This window comes from Panthera uncia, chromosome B1 (assembly GCF_023721935.1).
Source record: "Panthera uncia isolate 11264 chromosome B1, Puncia_PCG_1.0, whole genome shotgun sequence".
NCBI classification, from domain to species: Eukaryota; Metazoa; Chordata; class Mammalia; order Carnivora; family Felidae; genus Panthera; species Panthera uncia.
The window spans coordinates 65,739,903-65,759,399 of NC_064811.1; the positions used below are offsets into that span (position 1 = coordinate 65,739,903).

Consider the following 19,497-nt stretch of genomic DNA (forward strand, 5'->3'; position numbering starts at 1 on the left):
GGCACCAACCCATTTAACCCTCACCATCTGCATTTGACAATGTTATTATCTCCATTGAAGACAGACAACTGAAGCATGGAGAAGTTACAAGAGAAAGATGTCCTAGGTCTCCTATAGAAACAAACAGTATTCAGGGGGCCTGCAGTCGAGGGCTGGTTATTGTCCAAGGGGCTGGATCTGGAGGCGAAATTTGAGAGGAACCTTGCAGAAAGAGGAAACATCAATAGACGAATTGGCGGAAGAAAACTCCAGGCAGAGCAACAGCTTAGTGGTGAGAGGACATGACCAAGAAATGGATATAGACAAAAGTTTGCTAGCGTGCTAGGAATACAGTAAGAAGGAAAGACTGGACAAGAAAATTTAGGTAGTGACCACACTGTCAAGGGGAAACTGCATCCCCTATGGCATCTGCATGCAGTGGGAACCACCAAAGAATTGGGGGTATATAAATGGACACTGTGTTCAGTCGGGCTATTAAAGAAAATGACTTTGGCAATGGTCCAAAAGATCGAGCGGATGAGCCAGAACTCAGAGGCCAGGAAAATATCAGGTGAGTCAATGCAGCTGGCTGGCAAAGCACTGTGGAATCAGAGTCCAGGATCAGATCCGAGGTAGGAAGTAACCTTGGACAATTCAGGTAATGACCCTGAGCCCTGGCCTCCTCACTTCAACACTACTTACCTCATAATGTCATTGGGGAATAAAACAGGACGTGCAGGAAATGCCTCATAAGTGGAAACTAGCTATAAAGGGTTATGGTGATTGAACTGAATCTTTCCCTTAACAATTCCTCTGAGTTCAACCAGCCTTTGATCGAACATTTCCAAGAGTAAGGTACTCGTGCCATCCCAGTGGTAACACAGTGATGATGAAAGAATGGAAGAATGAAAGAATGAGGGTGTTTACCTTTCCTATTTCCAAAGAGAAAGAGGATGGCTAGGAATAAAACTGAGGTAGAAAACAAAAGACAAAAACACCAAATACCAAGTAACCATAGTTGAAGAAGGTAGGTGAACTTTGAGATCCTCACTCTAGCACATCCTAAAGTGACCTTAACCAAATTATTCAAATTCTATAAACTTTGACTTTTCTCATCTGTAAAGTATATGGTTGTAAACACCTATATCACGAACCTATTAGGGAAGATAGCTGAGATTGTGTATATTATGCCCTTAGAACAATACCCACCAGAGTAGACAATAAATGACAGTTATTATGTATTATGTATAAATTAAAATAAAGCTATAGTCACAGTTAGGCAGCAATACCGGTGGAAATAAGAAAACAGAATGTGGAAATAAGTAGAACATACATGAGGTATGACAATTCTAGAGACCACATCCAGAAACAGTGGAATGGAATTGAACACCCCTTTTCTGTAGAGCCAGATGTGTTCTCCCCAGTGGATGTGGCTCCTGAAAGCTACCCCTCCGGGTTAGATGATGAAGGGTCACAGCATTAAAAATGCAGGTTTGCAGGGGCACCTGTGTGGTTCAGTTGGCTAAGCATCGGACTTTGGCTCAGGTCATAATCTCACAGCCTGTGGGTTCAAGCCCCGCATCGGGCTCTGTGCTGACAGCCAGAGCCTGGAGCCTGTTTTGAATTCTGTGCCTCCCTTTCTGTGTCTCCTTTGCCCCTAACCCACTAACATTCTGTCAAAAATGTTAAACATTAAAAAAAATTTTTTTTCAATGCAGGTTTGCTGACTGAGGGAAGGGGGTCCAGAAGGAGAAAAAGCAGTTGCCTCTGACTTTATAATTCTCCTGCCACTTTCTGCTCTTAAACCAGACTCCATCATTGACTATCATGAAGGCACAATGCAAAGGTTCATAATATGTCAGAGCCAACAGGGGCAGGAATGGAGGTCAGGGCCAGACATCCATCCATCTAAGCCTACAGGACACACATAAGTAGGACGTGCTAGGTCTGAAACCACCATTCTATGCTTACAATGTCCTACTTTTCTAGACATCAGAATATCCAGCAAGCCCACTCTTTCTGCAGAAGCTATGCAAGTATGGTGAGACATACAAACATTATCCCAAAAATCTAACCAGTGCTCAGGGCACTGCTGTGACCGAGGTAAACTTCTTATCCTTTCGGGGTTTTTTTTCTTGAAATTTTAATAATTATTTCTTAAAGACTTGGTTCGTAAACTTAAATACTTGACTAAGAAAAAGTAAAGGGAAGATGAACAACATGATCATGAAGACACTGTGTTCCAAATACACACCATTGGTCCTTAGCCTCTGACAATGACACAACAAGGTATGCATTCGACTTGTTTTCCAGCCACAGTGACTTTCTGCCTCTGTGTTCTCCATACCAGTCACCTGTTCGCCCTTGTCAGACACCTGCAAACACACACGAGGTCCTGTCGGGATCCAGTACCCTTTCAGGTACTGTGCAGAATCTCCTCTGTGCAAACCAAACTGGCCTGGGTAGGAACAGCCTACATTCGTGGCCACCTCCTAACCAAAATGGAACCAAAGGCCATTCCTTATGAAAACATCCACCTCCTCTCGTGACCCCCCAGACACTAAAGGTAGCCTCCAAAGTTAGAATGAGAGCATTTGGTGGAAATGAAAAGTTGCCTAAATTTTCTCATGTCCTAGCACTTTCGCTTTTAGGAAATGAATATTTAGAAAGGCTTAAGAATATCTTTCTTACACATTTCTCTCCCTCCCAAATATAGAGGCCTCAACAAATGCCTCTTCATTTATGAGTAAGAATGTGTTGCCTGAGAAGAAAGCAACCTCAAAACACATTCCATACTCAGTCATTCACCTCTTTGAGCAGATGTACTCTTATAGGTGGGGAAGGGATGATCTCTTAACTCTTCTACCAACACTGATTAAAAGTGATACCTGCTGGGGTGATTCAGCTAACACTGTATCAATCATTTGTAGAAAGAGGGAGAGAGCAGATACGACTCTGGCTTCTGCCCCCAGCAAATAGCACATAGCAAGATATATGGAGTTAGCAAGGACAGAGGGAATTTCCTTTCCCCAGAGCTTTTCAAAGAGAAAACAGCCGGGGCACCTGGGTGGCTCAGTCGGTTGAGCGTCCGACTTCAGCTCAGGTCATGATCTCAAGGTCCGTGAGTTTGAGCCCCGTGTTGGGCTCTGTGCTAACAGCTCAGAGCCTGGAGCCTGTTTCAGATTCTGTGTCTCCCTCTTTCTCTGACCCTCCCCCGTTCATGCTCTGTCTCTCTCTGTCTCAAAAATAAATTAAATGTTAAAAAAAAAAGACAAAACAGCTACTCATTTTCTTAATTGTCTAAGTATGTCTCTGATTACTTTTTAAGTCTCCCTCAAACCAGCGATGATTGAGAGCCAATTATTCCAAGAAATCAAGGTGGGGCATCTATTGGCTAGAAGATAAAACAGGAATAAACAACCAAAGACAACAAAATTGCTTGATGTGGGTTGGTAATTTAAGAACAAAAATCCATGGGGTACCTGGCTGGCTCAGTTGGTGGGGTGTGAGACTCTCGATCTCCAGGTTGTGAGTTCGAGCCCACGTTGGGTGTAGAGATTACTTAAAAGTAAAATCTTTAAAAATAAATAAATAAAAACAAAAATCTAGGGGCGCCTGGGTGGCTCAGTCGGTTAAGCATCCAACTTCAGCTCACACTCTGTGAGTTCGAGCCCCACATCGGGGCTCTCTGCTGCCAACTCAGAGCCTGGACCTGCTTTGGATTCTGTGCCTCCCTCTTTCTCTGCCCCTCCCCCACTCACACTCTGTATCTCTCTCTCTCTCTCTCTCTCTCAAAAATAAATATTTTTTAAAAATTAAAAAAACAAAAACAAAAATCTAAATACAGTAAAGGACAAGTCAGAGAGAAAAGCAATTCTAAAGGAGCATCTCACCTCTCTGGAATGACCCCCAAACACTAACTAACATTGACATCACAGAGAGGGAAATGGGCAGAGATGTAACAGGCCAAAGGAGACGGCTAATTTTAGCTGCAGGCCTGAAAAACTTTACTTTTTCAGGCTTTTCATTATTTTCTTTTTAGATTTCAGGCCACCAAGCACCCAAGCATTTCAGTCTGGTTTCTCTCAGTCTGCTGTTGTGTTCCCAGCTCCTCTCCATCACCTCTTATTGAGATCTCCCTGCTTAAAAACCAATCTGTCACACAGCAGAGATCATGGGTTGGGCAATCTGAGCTCTAAGATCGAAGGAACGTGGCCATAGAAGGTGGAACACCAACAGTAGCCAAAGGTGAGAAGAGATGCACTAGAAGCCAGGGAAGAGTCTGAGTTTGCAGCCTCAAGAGTTGCCTTGCTGAAGGACGAGCTTTCACATCCATGACAGAGGACCCCAAGTTCTGCTTTCTCTGGCCAGCTAGGAAACTGCAGACAGAGAGGTAGCTCCTGGAGGAGCCCCAAGGCTGTCAGGAGGACCAGTCAGGCCCTAGGACTGAGTGAGGAGTACCGAGCAAGAACTCAGGACACTGGCCACTGCCACTGCCCTCTGGTCCAGGCCTAGTTGTCAGGCAGTCTGTTGGAGGAGGGTGGTAGATAGAGACAAAGGATACACTCTGTTCCCACTGTGGAGGGAAGGGGGAGAGGGGGAGTTGCCGTACAGTGTGAGGCTGTCCCTACGAGCAGCCAATATAGGTTTCCCATAAAACAGTGGCTGCCACCATTTCCCTCAGTAGGACCAGCCAGCCAGCCTTCTCATAAACGGTTCCTTGCAGAGATGCTTACAGCAGCAGCATTGCCACCTCAGGCAGGTGTGAGCAATTAGATGTACCTGCCTTCAGAATTGCGATTTGTTCACCTGATCTGGCAAACCCCACTTTAACTCTTCTCATCCCCGATGTATCTCACTCACAGAAGAAATGAGTTAACTTCAATGGAGTTTGCAGCGTGCTGGGGGTTTGGGGAAGGGGGCAGGAGGAGGCAAAAAGGCGGAAACCTCCTGACCTAAAGATTTTTTACCGTTAACTTTTTTTTTTTTTTTCAGATTAAAAGGTTAAAAAAAACACCACCACTACAACAAAGTAAGCAGCAAAGAGGGACTGCAGGATCCTGCTCATTTTCAGGCATTCCTAGCATTTTAGGTAAAGAGCAACTGGCAAAACTCAGTCCAGACTGACAGAAAACGTGCTCGCCTGTCAACGAAGGAAGGAAAAACAGGTTCACTGAGGTCCAGGAGGCGAGGATTCAGCCTCCCGGGCTTCAGGTCTCCTCCTCGCCCTGCCCCACCCCAGACTTGCAGGTGGAAAGCACGCATGTGAGACCGCACACACTTGTCAACTCCTGGGGACCCCAGGGCCCCGCTCGGGGCCCGCCGCCGCGCCACCGCGGACGCCCGTCGCTGCGGGGACACACCCTCCACCTACCTCGAACATGGGAGAGGCGCCCTTGCTCGGCAACGTGCAGCCCAGGAGCTCGGCGAGAAACTTTGCCATATACGAGCGCGGAGGCAGGCTCCCTCCCGAAGCGCCGGATGCGTCCTCGCCCCGCGCGGGAGCCGGGGCGGCCGGGGCTCGCGCGCAGCCCGCGGGGCCAGCGAGGCCGGGGCTCGGGGGCTAGCCCCGCGGCGGTCGGGGGCCGGAGGGGCGGAGGGCCGGAGGGCCGGGGCCCGGGCGAGCGCGCCTGCTGCCCGGCCGCCACAGCCCGCTCCGCCGACCGAGCCTCCCGCGGCGCGGGAGCCGGGCGCTGCGGTCCGCGCTAGCCTTTCCCGCTGAATGTCACCATTACCATAGTAAAGGGAAGGGCCCCGCCGAGGGGGTGGCGGGAGGGCCAACGGCGCCGCAGGACGGGCGGAGCGCGCGGGCAAGGGCAGCGGGCGGGCACAGCACCGCGGCGCAGGCACCTGCCCGGCCACTCCGGCGGCCCCGCGCGGCTGGAGACCGGCAGGCGACGGCCGGGAGGGTCGGCTTCGGGAGGAGGGCCAGGATGACCTAGTTCTCCAGTTTCCCCCTCCTCGACGCGAACCGGGGTGGGAAAGGCGGCTGCCTCGGGCCGCTGACTGACCGGACGAGTGGCTGCTGCAAGGCGCGAGCTGCCCAGAGGGGCTCCCCCACCGGCACGCGCCAGCCCCACCCTCCCTTTGGGGAAGGGAAGGGCTCCAGAGCCTGGGAGGAGGGACGCCCACTCCTCACATTAACCCCTGTTATTGAATGGAGCGGGCAGGGGTAGCCCAGAAGGGGAAAAGTGACTTTGAAGGCACGAGGGCTGGGCTAGATCCGCTCCATAATCACAGTCACAGCTCCTTCCCTGGCCTTGGCTGGGGTGAGGGGTTAAGGTGAAAAAGGATGGTCAAGGCAGGAGACACACAGACAGGTGTGGTCCTGTTTTGGGTTTTGGTTTTTTGTTTTTGTCTTTGTTTTTGTTTTCCCAAACCTATAAGGCTTGTTGTCTTTTAATAAGGGAGATACTTTTAGGACACAAGGCTTGTGTTGCATCCTTATAGCTGTACATCTCAAACTTTAGTGTGCATAGCAATAACCTGGAGAACTTGTTTAAAACCAAAAGTCCTGGGCCCCAACTCCCGGTGTTTCTGATTCAGAAGGTTTGGGGCAACCTCAGGACCTGCTTTTTTATTAGGCACCCCAGGAGATTCTGATGCAGGTGGTGCCTGGGATGGATTTTGAGAAGCACTGCCCTACCTTAACAAATCCAGAAGTCGGGGCACACCCGAACTGTAAAAGCAACAGATTGATTGGCCATAGAGACCCTAAGGAAAGTTTGTCAAATCACCTAATGTTCTACACAAGGAAGCAGAACTAGAAAAGTTTGTATTACTTCACAAGTAACATTTTATTAGAGACACTTCAGGCATTATAGAAGGACTCTGTAAATCTTGTTTGACTGAATGAATAGAAGATGGATAGCTGGGTGGATGGTGATGAATAGCTAGATGTAGATTTCCCGATTCAGATTCCAGAACTCTAGCTGGTACAGCAAAGTCACTGGATTTAGGAAATGAAACGGGAAGGAAAGGTGTTAAACTAAATTAGTTTGAATGCATCAGTTCAGTGCTTCTCCAACTTTTGCAGTCAACTATTTTTCACAGTAAAGAGATTATCAAAAACAAATTTTCTTTGAAATCTCTAGTTTTATCTTTTTTCATTTTAGCCTATGAAATATTCAGTCAGGTTTGTTACAATATAAAAAGACCTACTCCAGTGAGTAAAACTAATGCTCCAAGTATTCTATATCCAGAATCCCATTGGCACAGCACCAGCCAACCCACATCAGCAAAATTAAGAAATGTGGCAGCTAGGTGCCCTGTGGGCTACACTAAAAAGAAAAGGGAAGGGAAACTAATATGCATTGAGTACCTACAAATGGCTCAGGCACTGTGTCGCTGGGTTGGAGCATGGGCTCTGGGGATAGACTACTAAATCCCACTTCTGATATTTAATAGCTGTGAGACTTCGGACAAGTGACTTCACTTCTCTGTGCTTTGCTTTGGGCATCTGCAAATTAGGCAAATAATAAAGGTAGCTACTGCATATGGTTTGTGCTTGTTTTCTATTGCTCTCACAACTTAGCATCTTAAAACAACACCCATGGATCATCTCATAGTTCTGGGAGTGGGTTCAACTGCATTCTCTGCTGCATAGGATCTCACAAGGCTGAAACCAATATGCAGCCAGCTGGACTCATCTCTGGGCCCTGGGAAGAATCCACTTCCAAACCCAGTTCCTTGTGGCGTAGGTCTGAGGTCCTTGCCTCCTGGTTGGTTGTCAGCCCGGCCACCCCCTACTCCTTGAGGCTGCCCAGGCTTCTTTTTATGTGACCCCTCCCATCTTTAAAGCAGCAATCAAGTTGAGCCCGTCTCATACTTTAAATCTCTCTGATTTCTTTTACGAACAGCCAGAGAAAACTTTTTGCTTTAAAGGGCCCATGGGATTATGTGATTATAATATCCAGGCCTACCTAGATAATCCTATCTCCAGGTCAACTGCTTAGTCATGTAATCACATCTTCAAAGTCCCTTTTATCACATCATGTAACATAATCACAGAAGTAACACCAGGGATGAAAACCATGAGAGCTTTCTAGAATCCAGTTTATCACAGATTATTTTGAAGAATAAGTAAATGTATGCATTTTAAACCCTTAGAACAGTGTTTTGTTTTGTTATACTTGTAGTAAGAACTCAGTGAAGGTTAGCTGTTATTTTTTTCTGCTCATGGCACTACATTTGCCTGTCATAACAACCCTGTATTATTTTTTTTAATTTTTTAATGTTTTGTTTATTTTTGAGACAGAGGGAGAGTATGAGGGGGGAGGGGCAGAGAGAGAGGGGAACAGAGGATCCAAAGCAGGCTCCGCACTGACAACAGTGAGCCTGACACAGGGCTCAAACCCATGAACCCTAGATCATGACCTGAGCTAAAGTCAGACACTCAACCGAGCCACCCAGGCATCCCCAACTCTGTATTATTTTAAAGGTAAGAAACTAAGAATCAAAAAGTCAGTCAATGTTGGTGAGGTTGTGGGGAAAAAAAGGAATCCCTGTGCACTGTTGGTGGGAATGTAAATTGGGGCAGCCTCTGGAAAACAGTGTGGAAATTCCTCAAAAAATTAAAAATAGAAATATCATATGATCCAGTATTGGACGTTTACCCAAAGAAAATGAAAACACCAATTCAAAAAAATATATGCACACCTATATTTATTGCAGCATTATTTACAATAGCCAAGATATGGAAGCAACCCAAGTGTCCATTGATAGCTAAATGGATAAAGGAGATGTGACACGCACACACACACTGGAATATTATTCAACCATAACAAAGAATAAGATCTTGCCATTTGGGACCACATGGATGGACCTAAGGGGTACTGTGCTAAGTAAAATAAGACAGAGAAAGAAAATATCATATGATTTCACTTATATGCAGAATCTAAAAAAAAAAAAAAAAAAGAATGAACTGACAAAAAGCACAAACAGATCAAGAACAAACTGATGGTTGCCAGAGGATGGCAAAATGAACGAAGAGGAGTGGGATATGCAGGCTTCCAGTTATGGAGTGAATAAGCCATAGGAATAAAAGGTACAATACAGGGGATATAAATAGTCAATGGTATTGAAGCAGTGTTACATGGTAACACACGGTAGCTACACTAGTGGTAAAATAGTATAACATATACACATGTCAAATCACTGCGTTGTAGCATTGTGTGTCAAAGATACTTCAATTTTAAGAAGAAAAGATTGTCCAACCTACAGGGCACAGACAGGAATCAGACTAGGACAGTGGCCAATCAAATCTGTGCTTTTGCTAGTATGTGATACTGCATCACAGAAAGCTGGCAAAGGACAGGTAATGTTCATCTGGGGAAGGGGGACTTGAGGGAGAATGTGGCAGTAATGAGGGGGCAGAAGGAATATTTACAGATAGTCATTTGCTGTATGTGAGTAACTTATGGTGTAGCGCAAGGGAAGCTACACTACATCAAGAAAGTCTTTAGCTGAACTGGTGGTTTTTAGTGAGCAGAGGCATTTTCTTGTGATGATATTCATCTTAAAAGGCTATACATTTCACTTGTGGTCTAGACTCATTCCTTTGATGAACTCTTCCTCTCCATGTCGCCTCCCCTCTGCCACACTGCATCAAGAGGAAATAAACATTTCTAAAGGGCAGTCCCACCGACCCTGCCTCGATAGCAAGAGCACTGCCCAGCCTTTCTCCAGGGCCTGCCCAGGCCCTGAATCATTACCACACCTATTACCTGCTGTCTACCTAGCTAGTAGCATGACGGCAGACACCCAGGACAAATAAATAAATAAATAAATAACCAGCTCTGGTCCTCCCCCATTTAGGACCTTGAAGGGTTGTTCATACTCTTGGACTCAGTATTTCTATTTCTAGAATTTATCCTAAAAAATAACCAGAGAATCGCTCAAAGAGTATTGCATTTAAAATAGTTTCATGGCCATTGGAGCAAGTGTCGTTTTTACTGACACAGTCCCCGTCATGCTTAAAAGAGCAGGACTTGAGTCAGCCTGCCTAAGTTTGAACCCTAGCTCTGTCAAGGACCAGCTGAGTGATTACCGGCAAGTACTTCCATTCTTTAAGCCTCCATTTCCTTATCTGGAAAATAGGGATGATAACACCCACCTCATAAGAATTTAATTCATTACTACTACTATACTAACTTATTACAATGATTATATACTAACATACATTCATATAATTAATGGTTCTACATAGTTTCACTGTAAGCAACTTTACCACAAGCATTTTTGCTGCATAACCAAGTGGCCATGAGGCAATATTGCCATAAAGATAAAAATCATGAAAAATACAAGAGGAGCATTCATTAAAGAAGATATAATAAAACACGGATAAGGATAACAAAATTAAAAAGACTTCACTAAAGGGGCACCTGGGTGGCTCAGTCAGTTAGGTGTCCAACTTTCGCTCAGGTCATGATCTCACAGTTCATGGGTTCGAGCCCCGCATCAGGCTCTGTGCTGACAGCTTAGAGCCTAGAGCCTGCTTCAGATTCTGTGTCTCCCTCTCTCTCTACCCCTCCCCTTTTCTTGCTCTCTCTCTCTCTCTCTCTCAAATATAAACATTTTTTAAAAATTAAGAAAAAAAGACAATTGCAAAATACAAAATATTTTAATACATTCAAAATGTATAGTGTAGATTCATGGCAATACCATGCAAATAATTAATTTTACTTCGTGGATTGTATCTAACCACTTTCTCCAAAGTATTTCATTCACAATATTATACACTTTTTTTGCTTATTGATTCATCTTCTTATTCAGCATCACACTCTTTCTTCATTTGTTAAAATTTCTTCTTTCACTGAGAGAGATGCCAGTTTTCCAAATACTAGGATGCACATTTGTAACTAGGCTTTGTATTTGGTTGTTTATTCTTGGTATATTATCACATGTCCGCTGATAGATGCTCCTAAACTGTGGGACATGTGGGTTCAAAACTCCACACCACTGTATAGACCATTATGAAGGCTAAGGTTTATGAAATATAAAAATGAGAGTACTGTGTCAATGAAGAAATCAAACCAAGCTGTCAACCAGGTTTTTTTTTTTTATCTTTTATGGAAAAATGGCCTTATGGCCAATTAGTTATATGGCAAAAAATGTTTTCAGTGATGATGCTTGCAGCAAAGACATCTACAGCAAAGATGCTTACAGCGAAAATTCCAGACACAATAATTAACATACTAATACTAATAAAGTACCTGGTCAATAGTTAGTAATAGTAATAAACATTATCAGAAAGGTTATGATTAATGATATATCCTCAACTCATGGCCCACAGCCTGGCACCCACTACTTAATAAAAGTTGATTGAATGAATGGATGGATGGACAAATAAATGAGTAAAGATATTTGTTGCAGCATTATAAAGCCAAAATTTGTAAACCTGCTAAACCTAACAACAGGAGATTGGTTTGACAGATTATGATTCATAAATATATAGTCAGCATAAAGTATATTTTTAGAAAATATTTACTGACTTAGAAAATGTCCTTTATATAATGTGGATGGGGGACAGCATTCAGTACATGCAGTATGTGCTAACTTAGTAAAATGTTTACATGTATACATCAGAAGAAAATGGAAGGAGATATACCAAAAGGCAATAATAGTTCTCTCAGGGTGATAAAATAATAGATTATTTTTATTTTCTTCTTTATACATTCTTGAATTTTTCATTCTTTGCAGTGAACCTGAGTACAACATCAATTCTAATACTTTTTTTTTTTTGAAGACCTCATCATGAAGAACCTGGACATTTAAAAAAGTTTTCAAGTTAATCTTAACTGATTTAAGATCTTACCCCTTTAAGGGGCACCTGGGTGGCTGTTGGTTAAGCGTCCGACTCTTTATTTTGGCTCAGTCATGATTTCAAGGTTCATGAGATCCAGCCTGGCATTGGGTTCTGAGCTGACGGCATCAAGGCTGCCTGGAATTCTCTCTCCCTCTCTCTCTGCCCCTTTCCCCACCTCAAAATAAATAAACTTAAAAAAAATATCTTATTCCTTTAATAAAACATTTGCAGTGGACCAATTAGCTAAATACACTGCACTGATGCTTTGCTTAAGGAATTTGTGAAGAGGCTCTACAAAATATCATCCAAAATTCAATTTAAAAAAAAATTTTTTTTAATGTTTATTTATTTTTGAGACAGAGACAGAGCATGAGTGGGGGAGGGGCAGAGAGAGAGGGAGACACAGAATCTGAAACAGGCTCCAGGCTCTGAGCTGTCAGCACAGCACGAACCGTGAGATCATGACCTGAGCCGAAGTCGGATGCTTAACCGACTGAGCCACCCAGGCGCCCCCAAAATTCAATTTTTTAAAAAAATTTTTTAATGTTTATTTATTTTTGAGACAGAGACAGAGCACGAGCAGGGGAGCGGCAGAGAGAGAGGGAGATACAGAATCCAAAGCAGGCTCCAGGCTCTGAGTTGTCAGCACAGAGCCCGATGCAGGGCTCCAACTCAGGAGCAGTGAGATCATGACCTAAGTCGAAGTCGGACGCTTAACTGACTGAGCCACCTGGGTGCCCCTAAAATTCAATTTTAAAGACACTCACTTTTACTGTAAGAGCTAACAGTCTAGTTATCAATAATAGCCATGACCCTAAGGATGGCAAAGTCATAAGCAGCACATATAATCTATTTTTATAACTTACCTATTTTCTCTTCTCATTTAGTTTAGAAACTAATGTAGAAGTCGAAGAATAAAGCACACACACAGAGGGATATTATTCAGCCATAAAAAAAGAATGATATATTGGGGTGCCTGGGTGGCTCAGGTGGTTAAGCATACAACTCTTGATTTCAGCTCACATAATCTCATGGTTCATGAGATCCAGCCCCGATTTGAGCTTTGTGCTAATAGCACAGAGCCTGCTTGGGATTCTCTCTCTCACCCTCTCTCTCTCTGCTCCTCCCTGGTTTGTGCACACATGTGTTTTCTCTCTCTTAAATAAATAAAAAGCATTAAAAAAAAAAAAAAGAATGAAATCTTGCCATTTCAGACAACATGGATAAACCTTGAGGGCATTATGTTAAATGAAATAAGACAGAGAAGGACAAATACTGTATGATCCACTTACATGTAGAATCTTAAAAAAAAAAAAAAAGTTCATAGGTACAGAGAACAGATTGGTGGTTGCCAGAGGGCATGGGGTGGGGGCAGTTGGAAAAATGGGGAAGGGGGTCAAAATGTACAAAATTACAGCTATAAAGAAAACAAGTCATGAGGATATAATGTACAGCATGGCAACTATGGTTGAGAATACTGTATTGAACATTTGAAAGTTGCTAAGAGAGAATAAATTGTAAAGGTTCTCATCACAAGGGAAAAAATTTCTGTACCTAGTGTGGTGCTGAATGTTAACTAGACTTATCGTGGTGATCATTTCACAATATAGACAAATATCGAATCATTATGTTGTACACCTGAAACTAACATAATGCTGTATATCAGCTATACTGCAATTAAAAAAATAATAATAAAAGAAAGAATGCTACTTTAATTCATCCTGCTTCCTTCGTGGCTCTCAGGGAGAGCCAGTATTGCAGTTACTGTAAATACTGTACTTCAGTATGGTCAAAAAACAGAGCAGTCTGATTAATCAACTATTCTGACTAATTATCGTCTATGCAACACATGAATTACCACTTTTCAAAAAATTAGGCTGTCATCAATTGCAATTAACACTGAAACACTACTGAAGGTTTCATAATTCTTTGATGATGCAGAAGGCACTTCAGTGTCTCTCGGGGTGTCAGCCTCGCCAGCATAAAAATCATTTATCCCAGTAGGATGGATGAGGGGAGATGCTGTCTAATAGGAATTTTCAGTCGAGAGAAATGCAACCAAGCCAGGTTTCACTGTGTTTACAAGGCTGACTGAAGGTCTACTGAGCTCTTTAAGCACCTCCTGAGAAAGACGCTCTATTTGTCTGAGATGTTATAATTATTATTCCACAGGAATACAATGGTAACATTCTATTTTACAACAAAGAAAATTAGATTACAAGTTTTCCTACAATCCTCCCTCCTCGCACTAAGATCACACACCGTACAGAGTTACAATGGTGCCAATTACAACATCTTTTCATGCACTGTATGCTCCTTGGGTTTTTGATGATCTGAATGGATTTCATACCAAACAGCAGGTACTGGCCACAATCAAAACAATTTGGAAGAAAATAGTTCCATCTTCTGTGCTCAAGTCATGTTATTGATTTAAACTTCGTATTTGCCTCACTTCTTTCTTGGTACAACAAGCAAGTATGTGGCTTCTGTCCGGGCCCCCATTCTGCCAACAAGAAGGGGAGGAAAAGCCTGATACACACTAGGCCTTTTCCCTCACTAGCTGTTAGAAGCTCATTTCCCTCAAAAAGAGAGTGTTTTTAAGAATTTAGTCCAATCCACCACTTCTCCTCCCCCCCACTCCACTCTACAGAATCAGAGGCACAGAGAGGTTAAGGCTTTTGACCCAGTTTACACAGCTAGTATATTGGCAGAGCAGGGCCCAGATTCTAAATCTCCTGATAGCCCACAAGCTCCACTAAGTCATTTACTCAGTGCCCATTGTGTGAAACTCTACACCTTCTCTAAATCATGCCAGGGAGGAGATTTTCCCTGAAAAATAGCATTTTTCTTTGAGCTAGGTGCAAAACAGAAGAAAAGAAAAGGGAGAGAGAGATTGTATGTATGTGTTGGAGGAAGGGAAAAGAGCTCGGCATCATTTCCTTGAAGTACCACTCCCACATCACAGCCAAGCCTACTCTCCTGATGCAGGAATTTGGGGTTTTAGTCCTGGCTCAGCTGCTAGGGTTTATTTGTTTACAAAGCTGTAATGGGACTCCCTGAGAGAATCTCTGCAGAATACTTGAAGCTGGTGGCCAGAGGCTCTTCAATGAGCAAAGAAATACTCTGGCTTTCCCAGCCCTGCCCTGGGTGTCTAAGATGGGAGGGTGGCATATTCTAACACAGGAAAGATTCAAGGTTTAGGTCAATATATTTGGCTGATGCTCAACACAAAAGGAAGTTAAGCTGTTGAAGGGGTTAAGCCATTCAGTGTGATATCAATCAGCTTCCAACTCAGCCCTGCAGGGAACTTGTACTATGACTCTTGAGAGAGGTGTAGCCTGGAGAAATTGAATCAATAAATGGGAAAATTATAATATTATAGGTATGATAAGAAACTAAGAGAATAAGCTACATCTCCCCCCCCCCACCCCCTTCAGTTTGGGGCTTAATATAAGAGTCACTGTGCTTGTGGGAAAGGTCTAGCTCATCATGGTGCCAGTGACAGTGGTAATGCCCCAAACAACACCAGTGACAATAAGAAGACTGATATTGCATAACAGTGACAAAACCCACAGTACATCAAGGCTACACCATACCCTTAGGAACCATTTGGCTCAAGGGTAGAGAACCAAAGTTCACTTCAGAAAGAAGTGGGGCACCAATATGGAGCCTGGGTGCCAAGTGCATCAATGGGCAGCAGCAAGTAGCATTGTAGCTAACACTAGGCAGAGGAACATCAGGGCCACGACCATGGCACCACCCAGGAGCATGGTGGCCACAAAGCCCACAAACAATGGAGCAGAGAAAGGGAGCCGATGCTAAAGAGCAGGGCTGCTGTAGGGATAGAGCTAAACCTGTGATCACCTGGGTCTTCCACAGGGAAAGTACCCTCTATGGGATTCGCTAGAAAGCTGAAGATCCAAATGGAGGTAAATGCTATTTTGGCATTTCATAGCTTTACACCCTCCCAGGACTGGTCCACCATCTTAACCAGTGTGGCCTACATCTATGAAAGTCCCCATGAAAGACAGATGGGACAAAGGAACAGACAGGCTGTCAGCTCTGGCCAGAAGCACACCATCCTGCTAAAGGCTGGTTCAGTTCTAACTATCCACAGAGGCCCAGATCTGCTCTGCATTAGACACTCAGCAAGAGTAAAGAGCTCTGGACAGGGTCATCCCTAGGACTCCATCAGTCCCACAAGTTCAAAAACAACTCAAAGTCAGACCAAATCTTAACACCTGGGGTTTGAGAGGAAGAAGGACAAGACTAATCCTGTGCCAACCTGAAAGGAAGGGATGGTTCCCATCCAACCGCACACTTCCATGAGTTCTATAGCAGCCACAAATTTAAACCAAAACTTTTTGAAAAAATATCATTTCTGGGGGGTGCCTGGGTGGCTCAGTCGGTTAAGCGTCTGACTTCGGCTCAGGTCACGATCTCGCGGTATGTGAGTTGGAGCCCCGCGTCGGGCTCTGTGCTGACAGCTCGGAGACTGGAGCCTGTTTCAGATTCTGTGTCTCCCTCTCTCTCTGACCCTCCCCCGTTCATGCTCTGTCTCTCTCTGTCTCAAAAACAAATAAATGCTTAAAAAAAAATTTTTTTTAAAGAAAAAATATCATTTCTATCTTCTTTGTTTGTTCCCCTATCAGCCCCAACTTCTCAATTCTCCTTGGGCAGAGGTGTGTTTCAGACATTTTCCACAGCCAAGCAGCACAAGTCATGATGTGGAATCCACACGTCCATTTTTCTCCAACTTCCATTTCCGTGGTAATAGCAGTAACAATAACCAACGTGGCAATATAGGAGAGGCATTGTGCTGAGCACTTTGCATATATTCTTATACATTTTTATATTTGATCATCTTATCAACTCCTTCGGGTAACACAATCATAGTCCCTACTTTACAAATGAGGAAACTACAGCAGCGATGTTTATTACCTTCCCAAGGTCACGTAGCTAGAAAGAGATGGAGCCTGGCCAGGCAACCAGGCAGCCCTCCAGAGCCCACAACCTTCCCTACATCCCATCATCATTAGACTAGAAGAGCGGCAAGGGATTGGCCTCTTTCAGCTCCCCCTGTAGGAAAAGCCAAATGTGAAATGAGTTTAAAGAGGAAGGAGTTTTTAAATATACACTGTCTCATCCAAAAACATGCACATTTTTCTGACTAAATAAAAATGAGCATAACTGAAGAATTTTGACCCCAGTGCCCTCAAGCCTGCACAAGAGAATATTCCAAGTTCACTTTCTGTTAGTCACCCCTGCCTGACATTTGCTTGCTGGGCAAAGCAAGGAGAGTCCCAGTAGGTTTCCTACCCAACTTGCATATAAATTAAAAACCTTTCTAAATCTCCCACTAAATTTCTCCAATTTAAGTGAGGTTTTAAGTTAAGAACTTGCTTTGATTGGATTCACTTATTTTCATCCATTTCAGAGTTTAAGATTCCCATTTGCCAATTACCTTAAATGACACAAGGGTTCTGGTTCAAAGACACCCAATCGCCAAATAACTTTAGTCCTGCAATGAGCTATAGCTACTAGGACAGGCCCATCAACAGTCACAAGATTTCCCGCAAAGGAGGAAAAAGGTTAAAGTTTCATCCCTCAGGAAAACAGCATTCAGATTTAGCCAGGGAAGAATCTGTAGATGTCAAGGGTCTAATCTGCACCCATTGGGAATGGCTACAGTTTAACCCCAGCCACCTCATGCACGCATCAGAAGATTTCACAGATCCTTATTAATTTCAAGGATACAGTTCTGTAGAGGGTACATGGTGATCAGGAAAAGGTAAACCATTTATTAAAACATGCCAGAGGCATCAGAAAACAAAGGAAAAGTAAATATAATTGTAGAGAGGGTGACCTTAGTAACCTACCGTAAAAGAGAAGGAAAACACAAATGATCCAAACTGAAAAAAGTCTGAAAGAGGTGGGGGGCAAAGAGGGAAAAAAGCAAGCTTTGTGTTTTATTCTGGAAACATATATTATGCTCACACTGAGAGCTGACGGGCAGATGGTTGAAGCTCATACAAGGAATATTAAATCTATTGGAACCCTCTTGCCCTCCTGATACAACACAGCTCATGCCTAGAGGGCAAGACAATCAGCACACAAACGCCTACAAATCACTCAGAGTCTGTCACTAGCTGGGAAATCCTCACTGCATCCCTGAGCACACACACGTAGCCTGAATGATTTGCCCTATCCCTCACAACAGGTCTGGTAGAGAGGGTCAGGAGAGAAGGCCAAGTCAGTCTGTCTGTCTGTCTCTCTCTCTCTCTCCCTCACACCCATGCACACATGCACACATAGTGAATGTCTTTGTATTCAGACAGGCTTCTGCCATTAAAGACACATATGAATTGAAATGGCACATGAAAAGCATCCAGCAGGGAGCCTGTTTATGGGCTCGTTTTTGCCATGTCTTTGCAGGAACAGGAACAGATAATTCGATTTTAAAGGCCAGGAGAAATAAAGTCAACAAACTTTTACCTTGCCCAGTAGTCTTTTACTCTTTGTATTTTCTGATGGGCAATCATTCAACAATGCAGTGAAGGTCACACACGTTCCGCTGATTCTGCCTGGAAATAGCAAAGCATGAGACAAGAAAATCATTCCAAAATAACAGAATATGTCACATTCCTCTTTTAACCTGGGCATCTAAAGCTCAGTGGCTTATGAATATTTGGATGACAAGATGCTTTAGAGCCAGGTTACTCAAAGTATGGTTCACAAACCAAGTCCACTGACATCACCTGGGAGCTAGTTGGAAATGCAGCATCCCAGGCCCCACCCAGGCCTACCATATCAGACTCTGCTCAGGAAAGCACTGTGCTAGAGCAGTAATTTCCACTGAGAGGTGGATGCACCTCGGGGCCCACACAAAATGATCTATAGGGTGTGCAAAGAAATTTTACAACTTCTATTTTTAAATATTTATCTCTATGTTTGTTTATTTTGTTTTGTTTATGATTATGTCAAAAAAAAAGAAATTTAGCTTCTCTACCATTTGGCATTTAGCTTGACAGTGTTACGTGTATAAACCTATCAATAAATATACTTATATTAAAAGAATGGCCTCAATTTCTTTTTTTTTTTTTTAATGGATAGGGCTTTCCATTTAAAAATTGGGCTGAGAGTTCTAAGCTCTGGTGTAATTAGGCCATCTCTCTGTCCAGGAAGCTTCCCCTGTCACACGTTGACTAGATGTCCCCTGTCTCCTGCAAGTTACCTTGTAAATATGTACAGTGATAAAGAGCAGGGCCCTTCTCCTAGAGCACTTACCACGATTTGTCCAGCTATGCCTCACCCAGAACACATCAGCTAGCTGGCCAGAGGACAGGGACACATGTACGACACTGACACTTCTTCCTGTCATCCCCCCACAAGCTTTCCCTTACATCCACACCGTATAATCTTAGTGGGCTCGAGTCCTTTGCAAGACCCACATAAACAAATAATCATCCTCCAATAAAATAATGAACTCATTTTATCTGTAGTAAGTGCCATGAGGGAAAAGTGCAGGAGGGTCAGGGAGAACATGCATCGTCTGGAGGGCCAGGGAAACTTCCATGAGGAAGTGACATTTGATTGAGGACCTAAAGAATGAACACAACTTTGGCAGAGCATTCAAGCAGGAGGAGCTAGTGCAAATGACCTATGTGAGGAAGGAATTTGTAACAGATTAGATTCTGATTACTGGCTAATGT

At 43.6% G+C, this 19,497-nt stretch overlaps 1 protein-coding gene across 6 annotated transcripts in view; it reads right to left on the bottom strand.

Moving 5' to 3' along the window:
* RASGEF1B (RasGEF domain family member 1B) overlaps positions 1-19,497 on the bottom strand; it is a 642,507-nt gene that overhangs the window by 552,707 nt on the left and 70,303 nt on the right. For 4 of the 6 annotated variants that reach the window (XM_049630719.1, XM_049630720.1, XM_049630725.1 and 1 more), the window contains one exon: positions 18,281-18,369. In XM_049630719.1, the coding sequence (XP_049486676.1) occupies positions 18,281-18,327 (47 nt within the window). In that variant the 5' untranslated portion in view covers positions 18,328-18,369. Of the gene's footprint in view, positions 1-5,353; positions 5,533-18,280; positions 18,370-19,497 lie in introns of those variants that run through there. The other 2 variants (XM_049630724.1, XM_049630721.1) reach the window with 2 other exon arrangements.